The 18,065-nt window shown below is 45.1% G+C and overlaps 1 protein-coding gene across 1 annotated transcript in view; it reads left to right on the forward strand.

Moving 5' to 3' along the window:
- Nucleotides 1-17,746, forward strand: part of ENDOD1 (endonuclease domain containing 1) — a 40,645-nt gene extending 22,899 nt beyond the window's left edge. Inside the window, exon 4 of the mRNA XM_006162596.3 lies at nt 15,962-17,746. Coding sequence (XP_006162658.1) covers nt 15,962-17,164 — 1,203 coding nt within the window. The 3' untranslated portion in view covers nt 17,165-17,746. The remainder of the gene's footprint in view (nt 1-15,961) is intronic.
- Nucleotides 17,747-18,065: the final 319 nt, after the last annotated feature.

Genomic DNA, 18,065 nt, shown 5'->3' on the forward strand with positions numbered 1-18,065 from the left:
CAGCGCTTTCCCTCGTGGGGCATTTTCCAGGGTAAGCAGGCTCTCCTAGGACCTATCTAAGCCTCAGATCTAACTCATTTGGCCCTGTGTGGCATGCACAGGCCGCCCGTGCTGTCCGGCCCTGAGATTATCTCGTGCACGGATACCGGCTGCACTCAGGTCTCCCCGAAAGGAGGGGCCTGCAGCCACCTGGGGCAGGCCACGGGAGTGAGAGCTTATCTCAATTATATCCCTAGGTGTGTCCGTGTGTCCGTGTGTGTGTGTGTGCGCGCGCGCGTGTGCGTGTGTGTAATAAAATTGGAAATGACCCTGTTCAGCTTCTCCTGTCATTTAACTCTTGGAATATAAAACAAGCCCCAAAGCTACAGAGGAGCTTACTAGGTCATCTCCCGACCACGGGCTCTTATCCCAGTCATCTCCTGCATGTGCTTATCTGGTCTCAACTTAGAATTCTGCAGGGGAGGAAACTGCCCTCTCTACGGTGAACCCCCGGCAAAGTTTAATAACCGGTCCGAGGGGCCTTCCGTAAGGCCACCGTTACCACGTGAGTGAGAGGAAAGCCAGCTCTCCCTGGAGCCTCACCCGCGAATTGCAGAAAATCCTACGTGCTCTGGGAGATTGTCGTAGAGGTCAAATGAGATCATTCTTTCAAAAACGCCGTCGCTTCCAGGCCTTCGTGCTAGGTGTGAGAACACAGGGATTGAACTCTGGCCCTGACCCTTCAATGGGGTGGGGCTGACATCGTCTCAGGGCAGTGGGGTCAGTCTTCTGAAGTCAGTGGGCCTTGTTCCCCGGCTCTTTGGCGCTGCCCCCACTCACAAACCAGCTGCCTGCTCCCGGTCCCTCCCCCTGCAGCTGCCCTCACACTGCTCCTGTCCCCCGGCCTTCTCCCCTTCCCTGCTACCGCGAACCACGCTTTCTCCCTGCACCTACGCCTGCACCCGCTGTCTCTTTACGTTAACAGCGCTGTCAGCTGGCATCCGCAATGCTTGGCACCAGCCTACCTGGTCCCTGAGGTCAGGGACTTCAGTCTGTGCAGTGACAAGGCTACCCCCGTCACACCCGCCACCGCACCTAGGCTGGGTTCTCTCTCTGCTCCTGTCTTTGGACCACAGAGCACTGCCAGGGCTACTCTAGTACACATTCGAACCCTGGTCTTGCCAGAGCTGCCCTGCCCAGGTATCCCAGTTGATTTCCACAGGGCCTTTCTTTTCTCTTCTGCAAGGCTCCTTGCGTGGGGACCTCAGGAGGCTTATAGACCTTCTCTATTCTTTTTGTGCTGGCCCCTTGGCCACCAGGTCACCACTGTTGGCAGAGAAGCTGACCGCTGCTTCCCTGAGATATCGCCAGCCCCAGCTCCTCCCTCAGCCTAGGCTGGTTCTTCTCCATGTGTGCCCAGTACGGTCCTTTGCTACCCACTCCTCTTGTTCCATTCCTGCCACTGTGAGCACCAGCGTACTGATTGGCGCGTACCCGCCAACACCCTCCCCACCAGGCACATGCTCATAATGACTTGCACAGATGACCCTAACCTCTCAGGAGCCTACGGTTTGTTAAATACAAGGGGTGAGGGACCAGCAGTTGGCGTAATGGCTATGTCACTGGACTCCCATGTAATCAACTGCGGTTTGAGTCCTGGACCTGGTCGCTTAAACTCACACCGGGTGCGTGTGCGTGCATGCCCAAGATTCCAAGAGGAGAAAGGAAGAGAAGGGACTGAGTCATAGCCATCCCCCCTGGGGGATGATTTCTCTCTTTCTGTCTTTCTGTCTCGCTGGGGAGCACACGCGTCCTATAGCAAAAATATCTCTCTCAAAAAAAAAAAAATAATACAAGGGGCGACTGCACAGCAGCTTCTCTCCAACACGCTCAGTTCCACCTTCTCTGGTGACTTTCAAGTCCCCTGTTGTGGGTACATGTGTGCCTATGGGTGCACACGTATTCTTCAAAACCAGTCTCAGTGACACTGCAGCCTTCTCCATTCCCATCCTCCCATGCCCTCTCCAAAGCCGCCTCATGCTCTTGTACAACCTCAGACATTATGTCACTTCTGTCTACACTCAGGGCGACTGCCCGTCCTCTGGCTGGTCCTGGAGGTCTCAGCTGGGACACCTGGCCTTTTAGTCATCTGGCCTTTGGGATCCTTTGTGGCATCTGAATGTTTGTACAGAGTCAGTGCTGGAAAGGGAGCTAAAGGAACTCGTAGAGAAGAAGCTTGGGAAAGTGGCATGATTCCAGCCCCAGAACAGTTGAGAAAAGGGTGGACGTGAGGACAAGAAGGAGTGGAGGCGGCTGGTGAGCAGAGCTGGTGCTGACTAGCTCCAGAGCTTTCTGTTGTGTTCCCTGAGGATGGTTCTCAACAAGGAGCTCCTCCTCCCACTCCCCATGGCAGATCTGCACCAGGTGACTCCGGCCCCTGAGGTCTGCATGGATTTTACAGCCCGGAAGTCCTCAGGGACTGGGGCTCTGCTCAGAAACTCCTTGCTTTTCCAGCCCTTTGCTGTATGATTGTTCTCTCTGAGATACTCCCAAGTCACAAGTAACTGGCCCTAGGGTGCTCCGCTTGCAGAGACTCATGTAGCTCCCTACGCCTTGGGTGGGGAGACGATCTTTGCTTCTACTTGCAACCTCTCATTCCTCAAGCAAAGGCCCTGTCCTCCCCTGCCTTCATTGAAAGACATCTCAAACAAGAAGCCCATTGCTGCTGCTTCCTCTTGCCCAGGTCCAGTCACTGCCACCAGCTGTCATCCTTCCTGGACCCTCCGTCACCACTGGTCTCTAACCATCAGAGCTATGCCTTACCTCCATGTTTTGCTGTCCTCTCTGCACAGTTGGCACTCACTGTGGTCTTCCTTCAGACGAAGCTTCCTCCTCCCTCAATGCTTGACATGATACTAGGTGACCAAGTCTCCGTGGAGCCCCAGCTGTGCTTTCCAGTTGACGTCTCAGTCCCCTGTCCTCTGGCAGTGGCCATGCTGTGGCTCTGAGTGTTCCCTTCCTCATTCCAAGCTTGAGGTGCTCTGGGCATGTGGTTAGGAGCTTTGGAATCAAAGCAGCTGAGCTTAAGCCTGGGCTCTTCCACAAACTGGTTGGGTGACGTACCTGTTTCTTTTTCCCATGAGTCAAATGGAGGTGGTGCCAATGCCTACCTTGTAGGGTAAATAGGATGCAACAGTATTTGCCACATCTTAGTTCGTCCCCGCTATCTTTCCCAATGACACCTTTGGCCTTTTTCTCACTCAGAGTCCTGTCTCACAGGCTGCTTATCTCTGCCCCAGCCTTTGTGTAGAAATCTTGCTAAGCCTTTACTCACCGTTCTGTTTTGCTAAGCCTATCAAAGTCCTGTACACCCTTCAAGTCCCACTTCAGGTTTTGTTTCCTCCAAGAAGCCTTCTCTGATTGCATTGACTGTGTCCTTTCTGCCTCTGAGACCCCATTGTCCTTTTTCTTTCGACCGTACAGTTAATGGTTGATGTAGGATGGGTAACACTGTGGTTTTTATCTTGATTCTCTGTTTAACTTATGTGCTCGTCTGTGTCTTCAATCCAAACATAGATGAAGGTTTTCTCGATGGTTTTCTTTCCTACACCTATTCTGAGGCATATGAAACAGTAAGAACCCCAGCTACAGGGCTGGACTGCCTGAATTCCACCCTGATTCCATCACATACTAACTGTTTGGTCTTAGGCAAGTTATTAGTGTTGATGTGCCTCAGTTTCCTGACCTGTCAAAAGGTCATAGTAGTCGGACATAGTCGTGATGACTTTGAATGAGGAAATAGCCAGACAGTGGCACAGCCGTGAACCATGCCATTCTGCAATGCCCATCCACACAGGAAGGTGTTGCGTTCATGCCCAGAGACCTCCATGAACGTGCCAGGCATGCACGTGTTGATGCAAGGCTGGCTAAAGGTGGTGTGGACTCTGGCATCAAAACCCTGTTGAGGGTGCCCCCCTCCCCCACTCTCTTTCTCTCTCACTCAGAGAATAAATATTGGGTCGTCTGAAAAGTCATGACGTGTTTTTTTCTGGTTTTCTGTGCAAAAACGCATCATGACTTTTCCAACGCCCCAATAAATAAACAAACTACAAAAGAGGAAATAGCTCCGCTACTTACTGATTTAAAATAGATGCAAAGCCCTTAGGATCGTGTCTGGCACACAGTAGTCAGCAAGCGTGGTTGTTGCTTTTGTTGTTCGCGGCGGCCGCCTCCTACACGGCTAGTCAATGTGACATAGGCTTAATAACATTTTGCATGGGTGAATAGTTCCCCTCCATTACGCCTTTAAAATTTTCCATCCTGTTTTTCCCCTTACTTGCATATTATCATGAAATTGAAAGTCTCCCTTCATTGAATTCCTAAGCAAAAAAAAAAAAAAAAAAGAAACCCCATGGGTTTAAGTAGTTTTTACTGTCTGGGATAAGGAAACAGTCCAGCTCATCGAGAGAAACAATTTTTTTCTTGGTACTAAATTTGAAAAGGAATTTATTATAAAAGTATTTATGGGGCAGGAAGCTGGGGGAAGCTCATTTTTTCTAAAACCTACTTAACATGTTGAGATTAGAAAAAAAAATTTCCATTAAATACAGGAACTGTATCAAATTACATCAGCCGTCCAGGGGGACTAGGTCAGCTGGGAGGTGGATTAGAAAGAGAGCATTGTATGTTATTCTATACCCAGAGATTCCACCCACTGGGAAACCAAACAGAAAGGTTGGTGGTGTGTGCAAAAGGGCAGGTGTAATTCAGAAATTGTAATCTGAAATTACCTCTTACATCATAGGTTTATTTTTGTCTTTAGGGAGCACTGTTGTCAGTAATTTACTGTAATTGCAATAGCCAGATCATTAAACTATGTCTGTAGAGGGTGTGGAAAACTACATCAGCCCTTTATGTGACCATGTATCCAAGGATATATTAAAATTGTTTCTTCAGATACGATTACTATTTCCCATACACAAGGTAGGTATTTGAGTTATACAAACACACACATGCATACATACCCACACTTCAGCACTCTTCAAGAATATGAGCGCCTACTAAGGTACCCTCGGTTGTTTTGTAGATTTCTTTCTTTCTTTCTTTTTTAGAGATTTTTGCTTTAGGGTGTGTGTGTCTGCTGGAGAGAAAGAGAAACAGACAGAACGCGAGAAATCACCCCTCAGGAGGGGTGGCTGTACCATGATCCCTTCTCCTCCATTGTCCTCTCAGGATTTTGGGCACACATGTATACACACCTGGAATTAGTTTAAAGCCTCTGGGTCCGGGACTCGAACCATGGTCAGCCATGTGAGAGTCTAGTCATGTAACTATTATGCCATCTTCTGGTCCCAGTGATTTAAGTGGGTATGATAATGAGGATGAGCTGTATACTGATTTTACCTAGATTTTTCAGATGATTCTTTAACAGGGGTTATTATAACATTTGTTATCCTGCGGCCATAAAGAAAAATTTGTCAAAGCTTAAAAATGGTCTTAAAAACAGGGAGCAAGTTAGCACAATGGATATTTCTCTTAGTGGAGATGAGTTAGCAGGCTACTATAAGGTCCTGGGTCTTAATAGATTTTTTATAAATGGTATGGTAAAGTGACTTCATGATGAAATGTTAAGTTTTTTGGATGACTGCAAATTATAAAATGCAAAATCAAATGAGAAGAAATTTCAGGAAGCCAGAAATACCTGCATGGACAGACAAAAGAGTCCTGGGTAACAGAAAATGCAATGGATTTGCAGGTTGAGTGTTTCTTATGTGAAATGCCTGGGACCAGAAGTGTTTCAGATTTGAGATTTCTTTTGGAATATTTGCATATATATTAGGTCGTCGAGAAAGTCATGACGTATTTTTCTATGTAAAACTGCATCATGACTTTCCTGAAGACTCAACATAATGCATTATCTTGGGGACGGGATCCAAGTATGAGCAGAAAATTCCTTTATGTTTCAGATGTACCTTATACACATACCCTGAGGTAATGTTATGAAATATTTTTGTATTGTTACATTTTGACTGCAGCCCATCACATGACAATGAGGTATGCAATTTCCCACGTGCGGCATCATGTTGGTGTTCAAAAGCTTTTGGATTTTAGCGATTTTTTCAATTAGGGATTCTCATCCTATAGTGAGATGAATCAGATTGTTTACAAACTAGACATGTGATTTAGGAAAGGGTTGGGTGTCCTTGGAGCCTTCTTAGTGAGGGAGGCACTTGAGCCTAAAAATTCTTGGCACCATTTGTAAAGGTATTGAAAAATACTGCTCTGCTTATGCCAAATACTTGCTCAGTAGGTGGTCTAAATACAAAAGAAGAGATTTATGCTAAGCACATACACTTTGGGAAGACAAATCTATAATGAGATTTCAAAGGGAACAAAGCATACTTTAGGAGAAACTTCTTTCTGAGACCATGGAGAAAACATCTGGTCAAATGCCTGAGCAGATGTGGAATTCTTTTCCTCCCACTACAAATGCATACTTTAAAAATATTCAAACTGTTAGGTAAATTCTCTTTACAATCAAATGATGTATAGCAATTGGATGTTTAAAATAATAATAATAATAATCTGAAAAAAGAGAATTTCCGCTTACTTTTTTCTTTTTTTTTTTTTTTTTTAAGAGGTTTTTCACTATAGGGTGCGTGTGCTCTCCAGACAGACAGAGAGAGACAGGGAGACAGAAAGCGAGAAATCACGCCCTCAGAGGAGATGGCCACGCTGAAATCCCTTCTCCTCCATTCTCCTCTCGGGATCTTGGGCACGCACGCACACGCGCCCGGCGTGGGTTTTAAGCCACCAGGGCTAAGACTCGAACCGCAGTCAACTACATGGGAGTCCAGCAACATAGCCATTACACTAGCTGCTGGTCCCTCCTTACTTTTTTCTAAAATACAAATTTAACTAAACATATATATAAATACAAATTTGGCTATGTCACTGGACTCCCATGTAGTTGACTGCGGTTCGAGTCTTAGCCCTGGTGGCTTAAAACGGGGGATGGCCACATTGCAATCCCTTCTCCTCCATTCTCCTCTCGGGATCTTGGGCACGCATGCACACACGGCTGGTGCAAGTTTTAAGCCACCAGGTCTAAGACTCGAACCGCAGTCAACTACATGGGAGTCCAGCAACATAGCCATTACACTAGCTGCTGGTCCCCCCTTATTTTTTTCTAAAATACAAATTTAACTAAACATATATATAAATACAAATTTAACTAAATAATATATGTAAATACAAATTTAACTAAAAATATATATATATATTTTTTACTTCTTTTATGCCCTCCAATATTTCAATCTCTACCACAGAGTGTGGATTAACAGTATATGTTAAGTGGAGACATACAATATCTTTCTTTCATAGCCTGACTTACTTAACTCAGCAATAAATCTTCCATGTTCAACTATTTTCTATCACTTGCCAGGATCTTGTTATTTTTTATTGCTGAATAGTATTTTATGGAGTATATGTGCTACACTTTTTTAATCCATTCATCTGTTTGTGGACATTTGGGTTGGATCCATATCTTACCAATCATGAATAATGCCACAATAAACATTGATGTGCAAGCACTTTTTGACTGAGCATTCTCTTGTTCTTTGGGTAGATGCCCAGAAGTGGGTTTGCTAGATCAAATGAGAGTTCTATTTTTAGATCTTTGAGGAACCTCTATATTGTTTTCCACAGTGGCTGGATCAATTTACATTCCCACCAACAGTGTACAAGAGTTCCGAAAAGGGGAAATTTTCAGGTGCCAGAAATATATAAGAAATCAATAGTCAAAACTATGTGGAGGAAGCCACAAGGATCCTAGGGTCTAGCAGGCTTGGGGACAGAACCCAAAGCCACATACTCTTTCATGACATGGAAGTGGAGCTGAGCTCACTGAGCAAAGCTGGGAGTTGGGAAAGTGCTGCAGGCAGGAACCATGCAGGAAACTCTACTGCAGGAGATTATTGGAAGCAGCCTCCCACTCCATGTCATAAATGGAAATAGTCACCCTTCAGAACGCAGCCTGGGGCTTCCCTTCATGTGGGTCCAAATTTACACTGCTTTCTCCTTATGGAGTCCCTGAAATGAGAACATAACCAGAAGCTAGTTCAGAATCATTGTGTCCTGATAGGACTCTGGCAGAGGCAACTAAAAAACAGTCCCATTGGTTTTTGTGGATTTTGTAGGGTTTTTTTGTTTTGTTTTTGTTTTGTTTTGTTTTAAAACAAAAACAAAAACCAAAAAACACCTTGGATGGGACCAGCACTTAGCGTAATGGCTATGTCGCTGGACTCCCATGTAATCGACCATGGTTTGAATCCCCAACCTGGTGGCTTAAACTCATGCTGGGCACGTGTGTGTGCATGCCCAAGATCCTGAGAAGATAATGGAGGAGGAGGGATTGCAGAGTGGCCATCCCTCCTGGAGGTGATACCTTCTTTTCTGTCTTTTTCTCTCTCTTTCTGTCTTTCTGGCAGGTGCATGCACCCTATAGCAAAAACCTCTGCCCCCCCCCCCAAACCAAAACCAAAACCACAAACAAAACGCCATGGACATCCTATGAAGATAAACTCATTACCAAAAATACGAAGTACTGGGGCCAGCAGATGGCATGGTAGTTAAGGTTCTGGACTCACACATAGGGTGACCATGGTTTGAGTCCCAGAACTGGCAGTATGAAAATTATGCTTGGTGTATGTGCATGTGTGCCCAAAGTGCCAAGAGGAGAAGGGAGGAAAGGGGATTGTGGCCTAGCGATCAGTCCCAGGGAGTCTCACTTTCCCCTCAATGTCTTTCCCTGGCAAATCCACTTGTCCTATGGCAAAAACCTAAAAAATAAATTAATTAAATTTTAAAAAGTTACAAAGCACTAAACTATACCTGCGACTTTAGTCAACAACTAGAAGCAACAAAATAAACTGAAAAGATAAAATATAGAAATCTTGGGACCAGCAGGTGGCGTGGCGCTGGACACTCCCACATGACCAACCACGGTTTGAATCCCAGACCTGGTGGCTTGCTTTCTCACTTTCTCTCTCTTCCTCTCTCTCTATGCTTCTCTCTGGTCAAAATAAAATAAGTGAATGAATAAATAAAATTAAACAATTCTTAAAAAAAAATCTTAAGGGGACATTACAATAAGCTTGTTTAAACTATTGAAATGTAAAGGAAATTCTACAAGAGAAGAAACAAGAAAATTTAAAATAAAACCAAATAGAAATGCTAGGAAAGGAAATAAACAAAGTCATTAAAATGGGGAGAAAACCCATAACTTGCAACAAATAGCTTAAGAAGACTAAACACAGGTAAAGAGGGATTTAGTTAGATTGGAAGTTAGATCTGAAGAATTCACCTAGAAAGCAGTATAGAGGGACCAGCAGTTGGCATAATGGCTATATTGCTAGACTCCCATGTGGTTGACCACGGTTCGAGTCCCGGACCCAGTGGCTTAAACTCACGCTGGGCGTATGTGCGTGCGTGCCCAAGATCCTGAGAGGAGAATGGAGGAGAAGGGATTGCAATGTGGCCATCCCCCCTGGGGAGTGATTTCTCGCTTTCTGTCTCTCTGTCTCTTTCTGTCTTTCTGGAGAGCACACACATGCTGTAGCAGAAATCTCTAAAAAAAAAAAAAAAAGATAAAGAAAAAAGAAAGCAGTATAGAAAGATAATGAGATAAAAAATAACACATGGAAAAGATGGGAAGGAAGGCTTTGCTGTTTATCTAATTGTGTTCTCCAAAGAGTATAAACAGTTCATGGAAGATTGGTGTGTCTTTCTATAAAACATCTGTTGTGATTTTTGTCTGAAGTTTAACACTGAATTAGAAAAACATTGGGAAATTTATCTACTATTTATTCGTGTTTTAATTTTGCCTAATAGCATCAGCACTGGTTTATTTGTAAGTAAAATATTGTGTTAGTGTATTATTGGAAGGCCATTACAGTCAAAATAAGCCTAGAATACCTGACTTAGCCACTGTCCTTGATGGAGAAGCCGCCCAGTGTGAGTCACCAGAGTTCTATCTGGTATCCAGCTCCCACCTAATTTGAGATAAGTGGGTATTTGACTTAAGGACAGCTCTTCCATGGCATAGTATAGAGAGATAAACTGCTTAAGGCAGGCTCTGTCTCTTCAGCATTTGAGGTACAACATTAGGTAACAGAAGAAGCTAAAATGGAAGACTAATTATATGACAAGTGGCTAGAGACATCATGACGATCCATGTGTAAACTTATGATCGAACAGCAGCATAAGTAAGAGGAAACCGTGAAGTAGAGAATACTCTAGAGGAAGTATTTGAAGGAGCCGGGTAGGAAAGATAGAAAAAGTCTGACAGACTGGATAAAGTTGTGTCTCATTAGTGACAGCCATTAATATCTAATTAGCTTCAACCACAGACTGCTTCTGACAAAATTCCCTAAGAGCTGCCTGGGATCCATTTCTAGTTCCAGCTATACTACAATTCCTGGATCTTTATGGAGTCTGTTGGGTCAACTTCCCTTGGGTTCCCATGCCTTTTATCCTTCCAATGCGCCATCATTATAGGAGGAAACATGAATGAGTCGAGTGCTAAAGATAGGAGGTCTTAAGCAACACAGTCCGCCATCCAGTTAAGCTATCCAATTTATCTACATAGCATCCACGTCCTAACCATTTAACTACACTCAGGAGTAGGTGTGGAAGAGATGGTGGTGAGGAGGTTGATTTTACAGGTTTTCCCCAGAAGATATGCTGCACTTGATTGACTACTGTTTGCTACTCTTTCTAGCATAGAGAAGAAGGGAGTAGCCAAAGGAGATGCTAATAGGAACAGCAGCTCCTGTGGACCATCCCACCGATCAGTTTCTAAGGGTGGTAGTGCCATGGAAACTACTATGGCCTTTTGCTCACTGTCTGTGCTGCCAGTGTGGGACTGTGGTTAGTGGCTCAGTTGCCGTCTGACCTAGACAAAGGTAAAAAAGGAGGCAAGAGGGCCAACCAGTAGAGGCATTCTACTTTTTTTTTTTTTTTTGAGAGGGAGATTTTTTACTATAGGGTCATGAGCTCGCTGGAGAGACAGAGACAAGAGACAGAAATCGAGGAATCATCCTCTGGAGGGATGACCACACCCTTCTCCTCCAGTCTCCTCTCAGAATACTGAGCATGCATACACACGTGCCCGGTGTGAGATTTAAGTAGTCAGGTCTGAGACTCGAACCACAGTTGACCATGGGGGGGGGGGTTCAGAGATGTAACCATTATACCATCTGCTGGTCCCCCAGTAGAGGCAGTCTTGAATCTCCTGTTTACACCTCTCCTCAAGTCTGGGAACTGTTAACAACCAGAGAGCTCAGGTAACAGCTCCCCTCCCAGCCACCTTAAAGCTTCACTGATTCCATGACAGAGAGAAAAGGAGATTACTGACAGTGCAGTATGTTTTTTTCAACCCTGATAGAGGCAGGTAGCACAGTGGCATCCATAAGAGGGAAAAGGTATGACTAGTAATAAAAACCATACTATTCAAGGGGGAAAAAAAAGACTGAACTCAGAGCATGCTGTGCCCCTGCCACTTACTTAACTGGTAGTGATGGGGTGAGGGATTGGAGACTAATATATTTTTTTATTATTATTTTTTTCTTTTTTATTTTATTATTATTATTTTTAGAGGTTTTTGCTATAGGGTGCATGCGCTTACCAGAAAGACAGAGAGAGACAGAAAGCAAGAAATCACCCCCCAGGGGAGATGGCCACACTACAATCCCTTCTCCTCCATTCTCCTCTCAGGATCTTGGACACACACGCACATATACCCAGTGTAAGTTTAAGCCACCAGGTCTGGGACTCGAACCGCAGTCAACTACATGGGAGTTCAGCGACATAGCCATTATGCTAACCGCTCATCCCCAACTAATGTTTTTTTGAACTGCCAATGAACAGTTTTTAATATCACATTGTACAGAAGCTATTTTCACCCAGTTTGCCAGATAGGGAAACTAAGACATGGAGAAGTAACTTTTCCAGTCATGCAGTAGTTAGAAGCAAGCATTCTGTGCTGATTTCAAACACTATATTCTACCTTGTTATCAAACCAGAGGGCTACATTTGGGGTTCACAAGAATACAGGGACCATGGACATGGGGTTTGGAAGAAAGCAGGAAGGAGAGGGAGGCTGTGCTGTCGGCAGCCTGCGTACCTGTATACCTTAGTTACCACTCTGCCCAGGAAGGCTCTGGGCAGTGGAGGTCAGAGGGCCCGCTGTAGAAGTAGACCCTGGCCTTCTTAGGCATTGCAGTTCCATCCTGGCCCATTTTCTATGTACCTGTGAAGTGTGGGTAGAAAGGCTGGTTACCAGGTGCATGGCCCTTGGCAGAAATCTGGAGCCCCATAAACTCAAGTGGTCTCAGAGGATGCAGAAGCACCCAGCTCAGTCTCCCTGACCATGGCACTAGGGAGACCATGCTCTGAACTTTGGGAGTGACTCTTTCTCAACAGGAAGAAATAGACAACTTAATATCCATGACCTTAGGGCTAGCCCTGTAGCCTAGCAGTTAAGGGAGCCAGATCCCATATGGCTGACCATGATTCGAATCTATTTGAATCCCAGCCCCGGCTGCTTATAAAAACACGGGTTCAGGACTAGCAGTTAGCATAATGACTATGTTGCTGGACTCCCATGTAGTCAACCATGGTTCGCTTCCGGATCTGGTGGCTTAAAACTCACACCAGGCACACGTGTGTGTGTGTGCCCAAGATCCTGAGAGGAGAATGGAGGAGAAGGAATTGCAGCGTGGCCATCCCCCTGGGAGGTGATTAGGTGATTTCTCACTTTCTGTCTCTCTGCCTCTCTCTGTCTGTCTGGTGAGCACACGTGCCCTATAGCAAAAACCTCTCAAAAAAAAAAAAAAGAAAAAAAAGAATAGGGTGCATGTGTGTGCATACCTCAAATTCTGACATGATGGATAAATGGAGTAGAAGGGATTGTGGCATGACCATGCCACATTGGGGTTGCTTTCTCTCCCTCTCTCTCTGTATCTCTCTGTCTCTTTCTGATAAGTACCTGCGCCCTCTGGCAATGAAAATAGCCTCTGACCTTATGTCCAAGACCTCATGGAAGTTGGCTCTACCACATCTTGATCTCATGATTCAGAAATGAAGCTGATATTCCTTTTGGGTGTATATTTCAGCTATGAAGGAGCAGAGACGGAAGCTTTGCAAAATGAATGAGCTTCTTATCTGTGTTCCACACGGGGATGTGGTGGGAGGGAAGAGCATTTAGGATCATTGCTCCTTTTAAGGCTAACAATAGGGTCAGCCTGGAGCTGGCTCCATTAAGCTTCGGCAAATCTTCCTGCTTTCACACTGAATTACTCATCCGCTGCCCTCACTACCCTGTACATGGGCAAGAATGCCTGCATTTGCTGTTACAGAGCTGGAGAAATCCACAACCCGGTGTCCCTCAAGAAGTGTGACACAATCTCTGTGGCCTTGACTCACCACAGGGTCTGCCGTGGGTTCACAGGGCGTGCTGTTCCTGTTAGCATCTCACATGGCTACTTCTCTTTTTCTTTTCACTAGCCAAGTTCTCAAATTCTAGAGAATCAATTAGCAATAACTTAATTAGTTTGTTTCCTCCTGAAAACAACGTATATTATAAATAATCGAAGGATCGATGTGGGTAGGGAGGTACTGGGAGAGAAACCAGGTGATGGAGGAAGAAAATACCATTTGCTTCTCCAGGAATTAAACCACCACTGTGGACATTTCATGCATTTCCTTCTGAAGTTTTTTTCTTGCATATTTTTAGGCTTAAAAAAATTGTGATCACTTAATTTTATATTCTGCTTTTTCTTTCAGCATAATAGCATCTATTTCCCTATCATTACAAGTTCTTCATGATTACAAATTTCACATGGCCAACTGTGCCGTTCGAATTCCAGACCTGGCAACTTGTAAAACACACTGTGTGCGTGTGCATGCATGCCCAAAATTTTGAGAGGAGAGTGGAGGAGATGGGATTGCAGTTTGGCCATCCCCCCGGGGGTGACCTCTCACTTCTTTTCTCTCTCTCTCTCTTTGGAGCACACATACCCTATGACAGAAATCTAAAAAGAAAGAACAAAGAAAAACATACTTAAGCTTCCTCCCCTTCTCTCTTCTTTTTCTAAAATGTCTGTAGGTTGCACCGGGTGTAAATACTGCCACGCGGACCATGCCAAGGCAAAAACGGTAACTGGAGGCTGGACCGCATTGCCGTGTGTCTGTCACACGTCGGAGCATGGGCTTGGCTCCTGTGATACCCTGTGCCCTTGGATGGTCCCTGCTGTCAAGGAATTATCAGTCTACTTTGGGAGATAAAACCATACTGAGTCGTCAGGAAAGTCATGACCTATTTTCTGAGAGATTTTCACTGTAGGGCGCGTGCGTTCGCCAGACAGACAGAGAGAGACATAGAGACAGAAAGCGAGAAATCACCCCCCAGGGGGGATGGTCACGCTGCAATCCCTTCTCCTCCATTCTCCTCTCAGGATCTTGGGCATGCACACACACACGCCCGGCGTGAGTTTTAAGCCACCAGGTCCGGGACACGAACCGCGGTCGACTACGTGGGAGTCCAGCGACATAGCCATTACGCTAACTGCTGGTTCCCATGACCTATTTTCTATGTTTTTCTATGCAAAAATGCTTCCTGACTTTTCTGACAACCCGAAGAGCCCTAGGTTAATCCTGGGCTCTTTCTGTTTTTTTTCTTTCAGGTTATTGATATGAAAATATATGTTTATAGTTGAGGGAGGGGATAAAGAATAAGATAAAAGAGGGTAAAAAACACCAAGAAAGAATATATATTAATTATAATTAGGCTAGAGCACTTATTTATACTGATTAAGACAGACAGTGAATTTTTAATAATGGCATTTACGGAGAGGTGTAGTTCAGATAGCTATTGGTCTCATTTTAATTCTAGCCTTGCCTGGGAAATGTCTAATAATTGACCCCAAATGATGTTTTTTCTCTCATTTGACTTATTTTTGTTATTCATGAGAGAGCAGGTGTGTGTGTATGAGAGAGGGAGGAAGCACAGCAGAGAGAGAGACAGGTACTCTCAACGGGGGTCTCCTCACGCCATGATCCTCTCCCCACAGCCTTCCACCCAGTCAGAATCTTGGACCTGTGTGCACCCCCATGTTTTTAGGATGACCATGGTTCCTAAAACTATGGTTGGCCATGTGATTTCATCTGTGCAGACTGCCACCAAGGCTGGACTGCCCTCTTTGATTTAAATGCTCTGAGTTGATTGTTTTTCATGTATCTATCCCCAAATGTCTAAACCTTTATTAAGGACATGTGTATTAAATTGCAGCCGATATTAGTGGTTGATTATCTGAGCTACGGGTTCTGATTTTATGGGCCTGTTGAGATCTATTTTCCCTTATTTTCATCTTTATGGTTACTATGAATCTTATGAAAAAATATTCCAAAGAAGAGTTAGGAAATACATAAATTGCAGAAGTGCTATAAAGAATGTCATGATGGTGGGTGTGTGTGAGTGATGGGATATTATTGCAGTGCATGGGTTGGGGTGGACACAGGGAGCCAAGTAGGAAACAGCCTGTTTTCAAGATGCTTTGAGTGAAGGGTGTGCACCAGAAAACCATGCCCTTCCAAACCCAGGCGTTAGATTGATAGAGCACTGGGGGCCAGCAGGCGGCATGGTAGTTGAGGCGCTGGACTCCCACATGGCCTCTGTGATTCGAGTCCTGGACTGCGTGGCTTGCTTTCTCGCTCTCTCTCTGTCTCTCTCTGGTCAAACTGAAGAATGCTAATAGTAAATAAAATAAAATAAATAATTTTTAGAAAGAATTAAATATCTTTTAAAAGAAAAAAAAAAGAGTCATAGAGTATCAGGGGCTTATCAAGCATCTTGGCAGATGGATCAAGTGCTCCCTTTCTGCCATGACCAGAGATGCATCTCAACACTCTTCTCTTCTTTCAGATTGATGATCCCAACAGCAGCCTCGGGGAGGTGATTAATGAGGCTGAGGCCATCACCTCTGTGAACAGTCTGGGAAGCAAGCAAGCCTTGAATACAGATTACCTGGATTCTGACTACCAGAGAGGACAGCTGTACCCGTTCTCCCTCAGCAGCGATTTCCAGATGGCCACGTTCACGCTGACAAACACAGTTCCGATGACCCAGTCCTTCCGGGAACGGTGGTACATGAACCTCCACAGCCTAATGAACCGGGCCTTGGCCCCGCAGTGTGGCAGTGGGGAAGACCTGTATATCATCACCGGAGCAGTGCCCTCCACACACACAGTTAGAGACAGAGTGGCGGTCCCAGGGTTGGTTTGGCTGGCGGCCTGCTGTGCTGTCCCTGGAGGAGGCTGGGCCATGGGCTTTGTTAAGCATGCCCAGGACAGTGACATCATAGAAGATGTGATGGTGAAAGATCTTGAGAAACTGCTTCCATTGAACCCTCAGCTGTTCCAGAACAACTGTGGTGAAACTGAGCAAGACACTGAGAAAATGAAAAAAATCCTAGAAATGGTTAATCAGGTCCAGGATGAAGAGCGAAATGTGCAGTCTCAGGAGAGTACTAGTCCTCTCTCCAGCCCCAGGAGCAAGCGGTCGGCTCTGCTGCCTCCAGAGGGAGCCGAGGGAAGTGGTAGCTTCTTGGGAAAACTTTTGGGTTTCATCGCTACCCCGTTCATCAAGCTTTTCCAATTAATTTCGTACCTTGTGGTAGCAATCCTGAAGAACATTCTCTGTTTCCTGTGGTATGTCACCAAGCAGGTGATTAATGGCATAGAAGGTTGCCTTTACCGCCTGGGCTCAGCCACCGTCTCCTACTTCATGGCCATTGGGGAAGAGTTGGTGAGCATACCCTGGAAGGTGCTCAAGGTTGTTGTCAAGGTCATCAGGGCCATTCTGCGGATCCTTTGCTGCGTGCTGAAGGTCGTGTGCCGCATTCTGGGCATCCCTATTCGCGTCCTTGTAGACGTGGCCACTTTCCCTGTGTACACCATGAGTGCAGTTCCAATTGTGTGCAAGGACATCGCAGTGGGACTTGGTGGCACTGTCTCTTTGCTCTTTGACACTGCTTTTGGCACCATGGGTGGCCTGTTTCAGGTTGTTTTTAGTGTCTGCAAACGGATTGGCTACCGGGTTACTTTTGACAATTCTGGGGAGTTATAGAACTCACAAACTAAGAGTGTTCAGTTATGGTGAATTTGATTTATTTTTAAATAGAAAAAGCTGGATTATTTCATCTTTATAATGGGTCTCTGTTCACTGTTAATTATTATATTTTCACCTTTGGTGGGGGTGACTGCCTGTTTTTGCAAAGGAGGATAGTGCAATTTAGACTTGACCCAAGAGAAATGCTCAGGGCAGAACTAGGTGTAGTCACGTGCTGAGTCCTTCCAGGGAGAGGTGCACATTTCTAAGCCACTACTAATTTCTGTTATTCACTCTGATGTGGATGATCGCTTTCCAGGGAGAGGTGCACATTTCCAAGCCACTACTAATTTCTGTTTTTCACTTCGATATGGATGATATGGATGATATGGTGTTTGTTTGTGATCACTAAACATTACAGAGAGGGAATTAGAAAGAAGACAACTTTAGGGCCAGACCTACAGCCTGGGATTAGGGGAGCTAGCTCCCACATGGCTCACTGTGGTTCAAATCCTGGCCCTGGCATCTTGAAAAACACGCAAGGCATGTGTGTTTGTGTGCCCCAATTCCAGCAGGTTGGAGAAACGGAGGTGAAGGGATTTTGTGGCATGACCATTGCCCCACTAGGGGTACTCTCTCTCTCTCCCTTTCTCTTTGGTGAGTGCATGTGCCCTCTGGCAGTAAAAGAAAAAATAATAATAAAATGAAATAAAATCAAAAGAATTTTAAACCAAAGGGTTTCTGAGAAAAAGAAAGGAATCTTGCTCCTCTATTACTCTTTAGACTTAAGACAAAACAGATATAAATATCTTCGGCCAACTTAGCATTTGCTTTTCTTTCTTCCCTACTCAACTGGCCTTGAAGTGCAGACAAGGCTTCTCTGTTAAATAGTGTCCACAGGGAAATAGAAGCTGCTATA

This window comes from Tupaia chinensis, unplaced genomic scaffold, assembly GCF_000334495.1.
Source record: "Tupaia chinensis unplaced genomic scaffold, TupChi_1.0 Scaffold140218_1, whole genome shotgun sequence".
Lineage (NCBI taxonomy): Eukaryota > Metazoa > Chordata > Mammalia > Scandentia > Tupaiidae > Tupaia > Tupaia belangeri.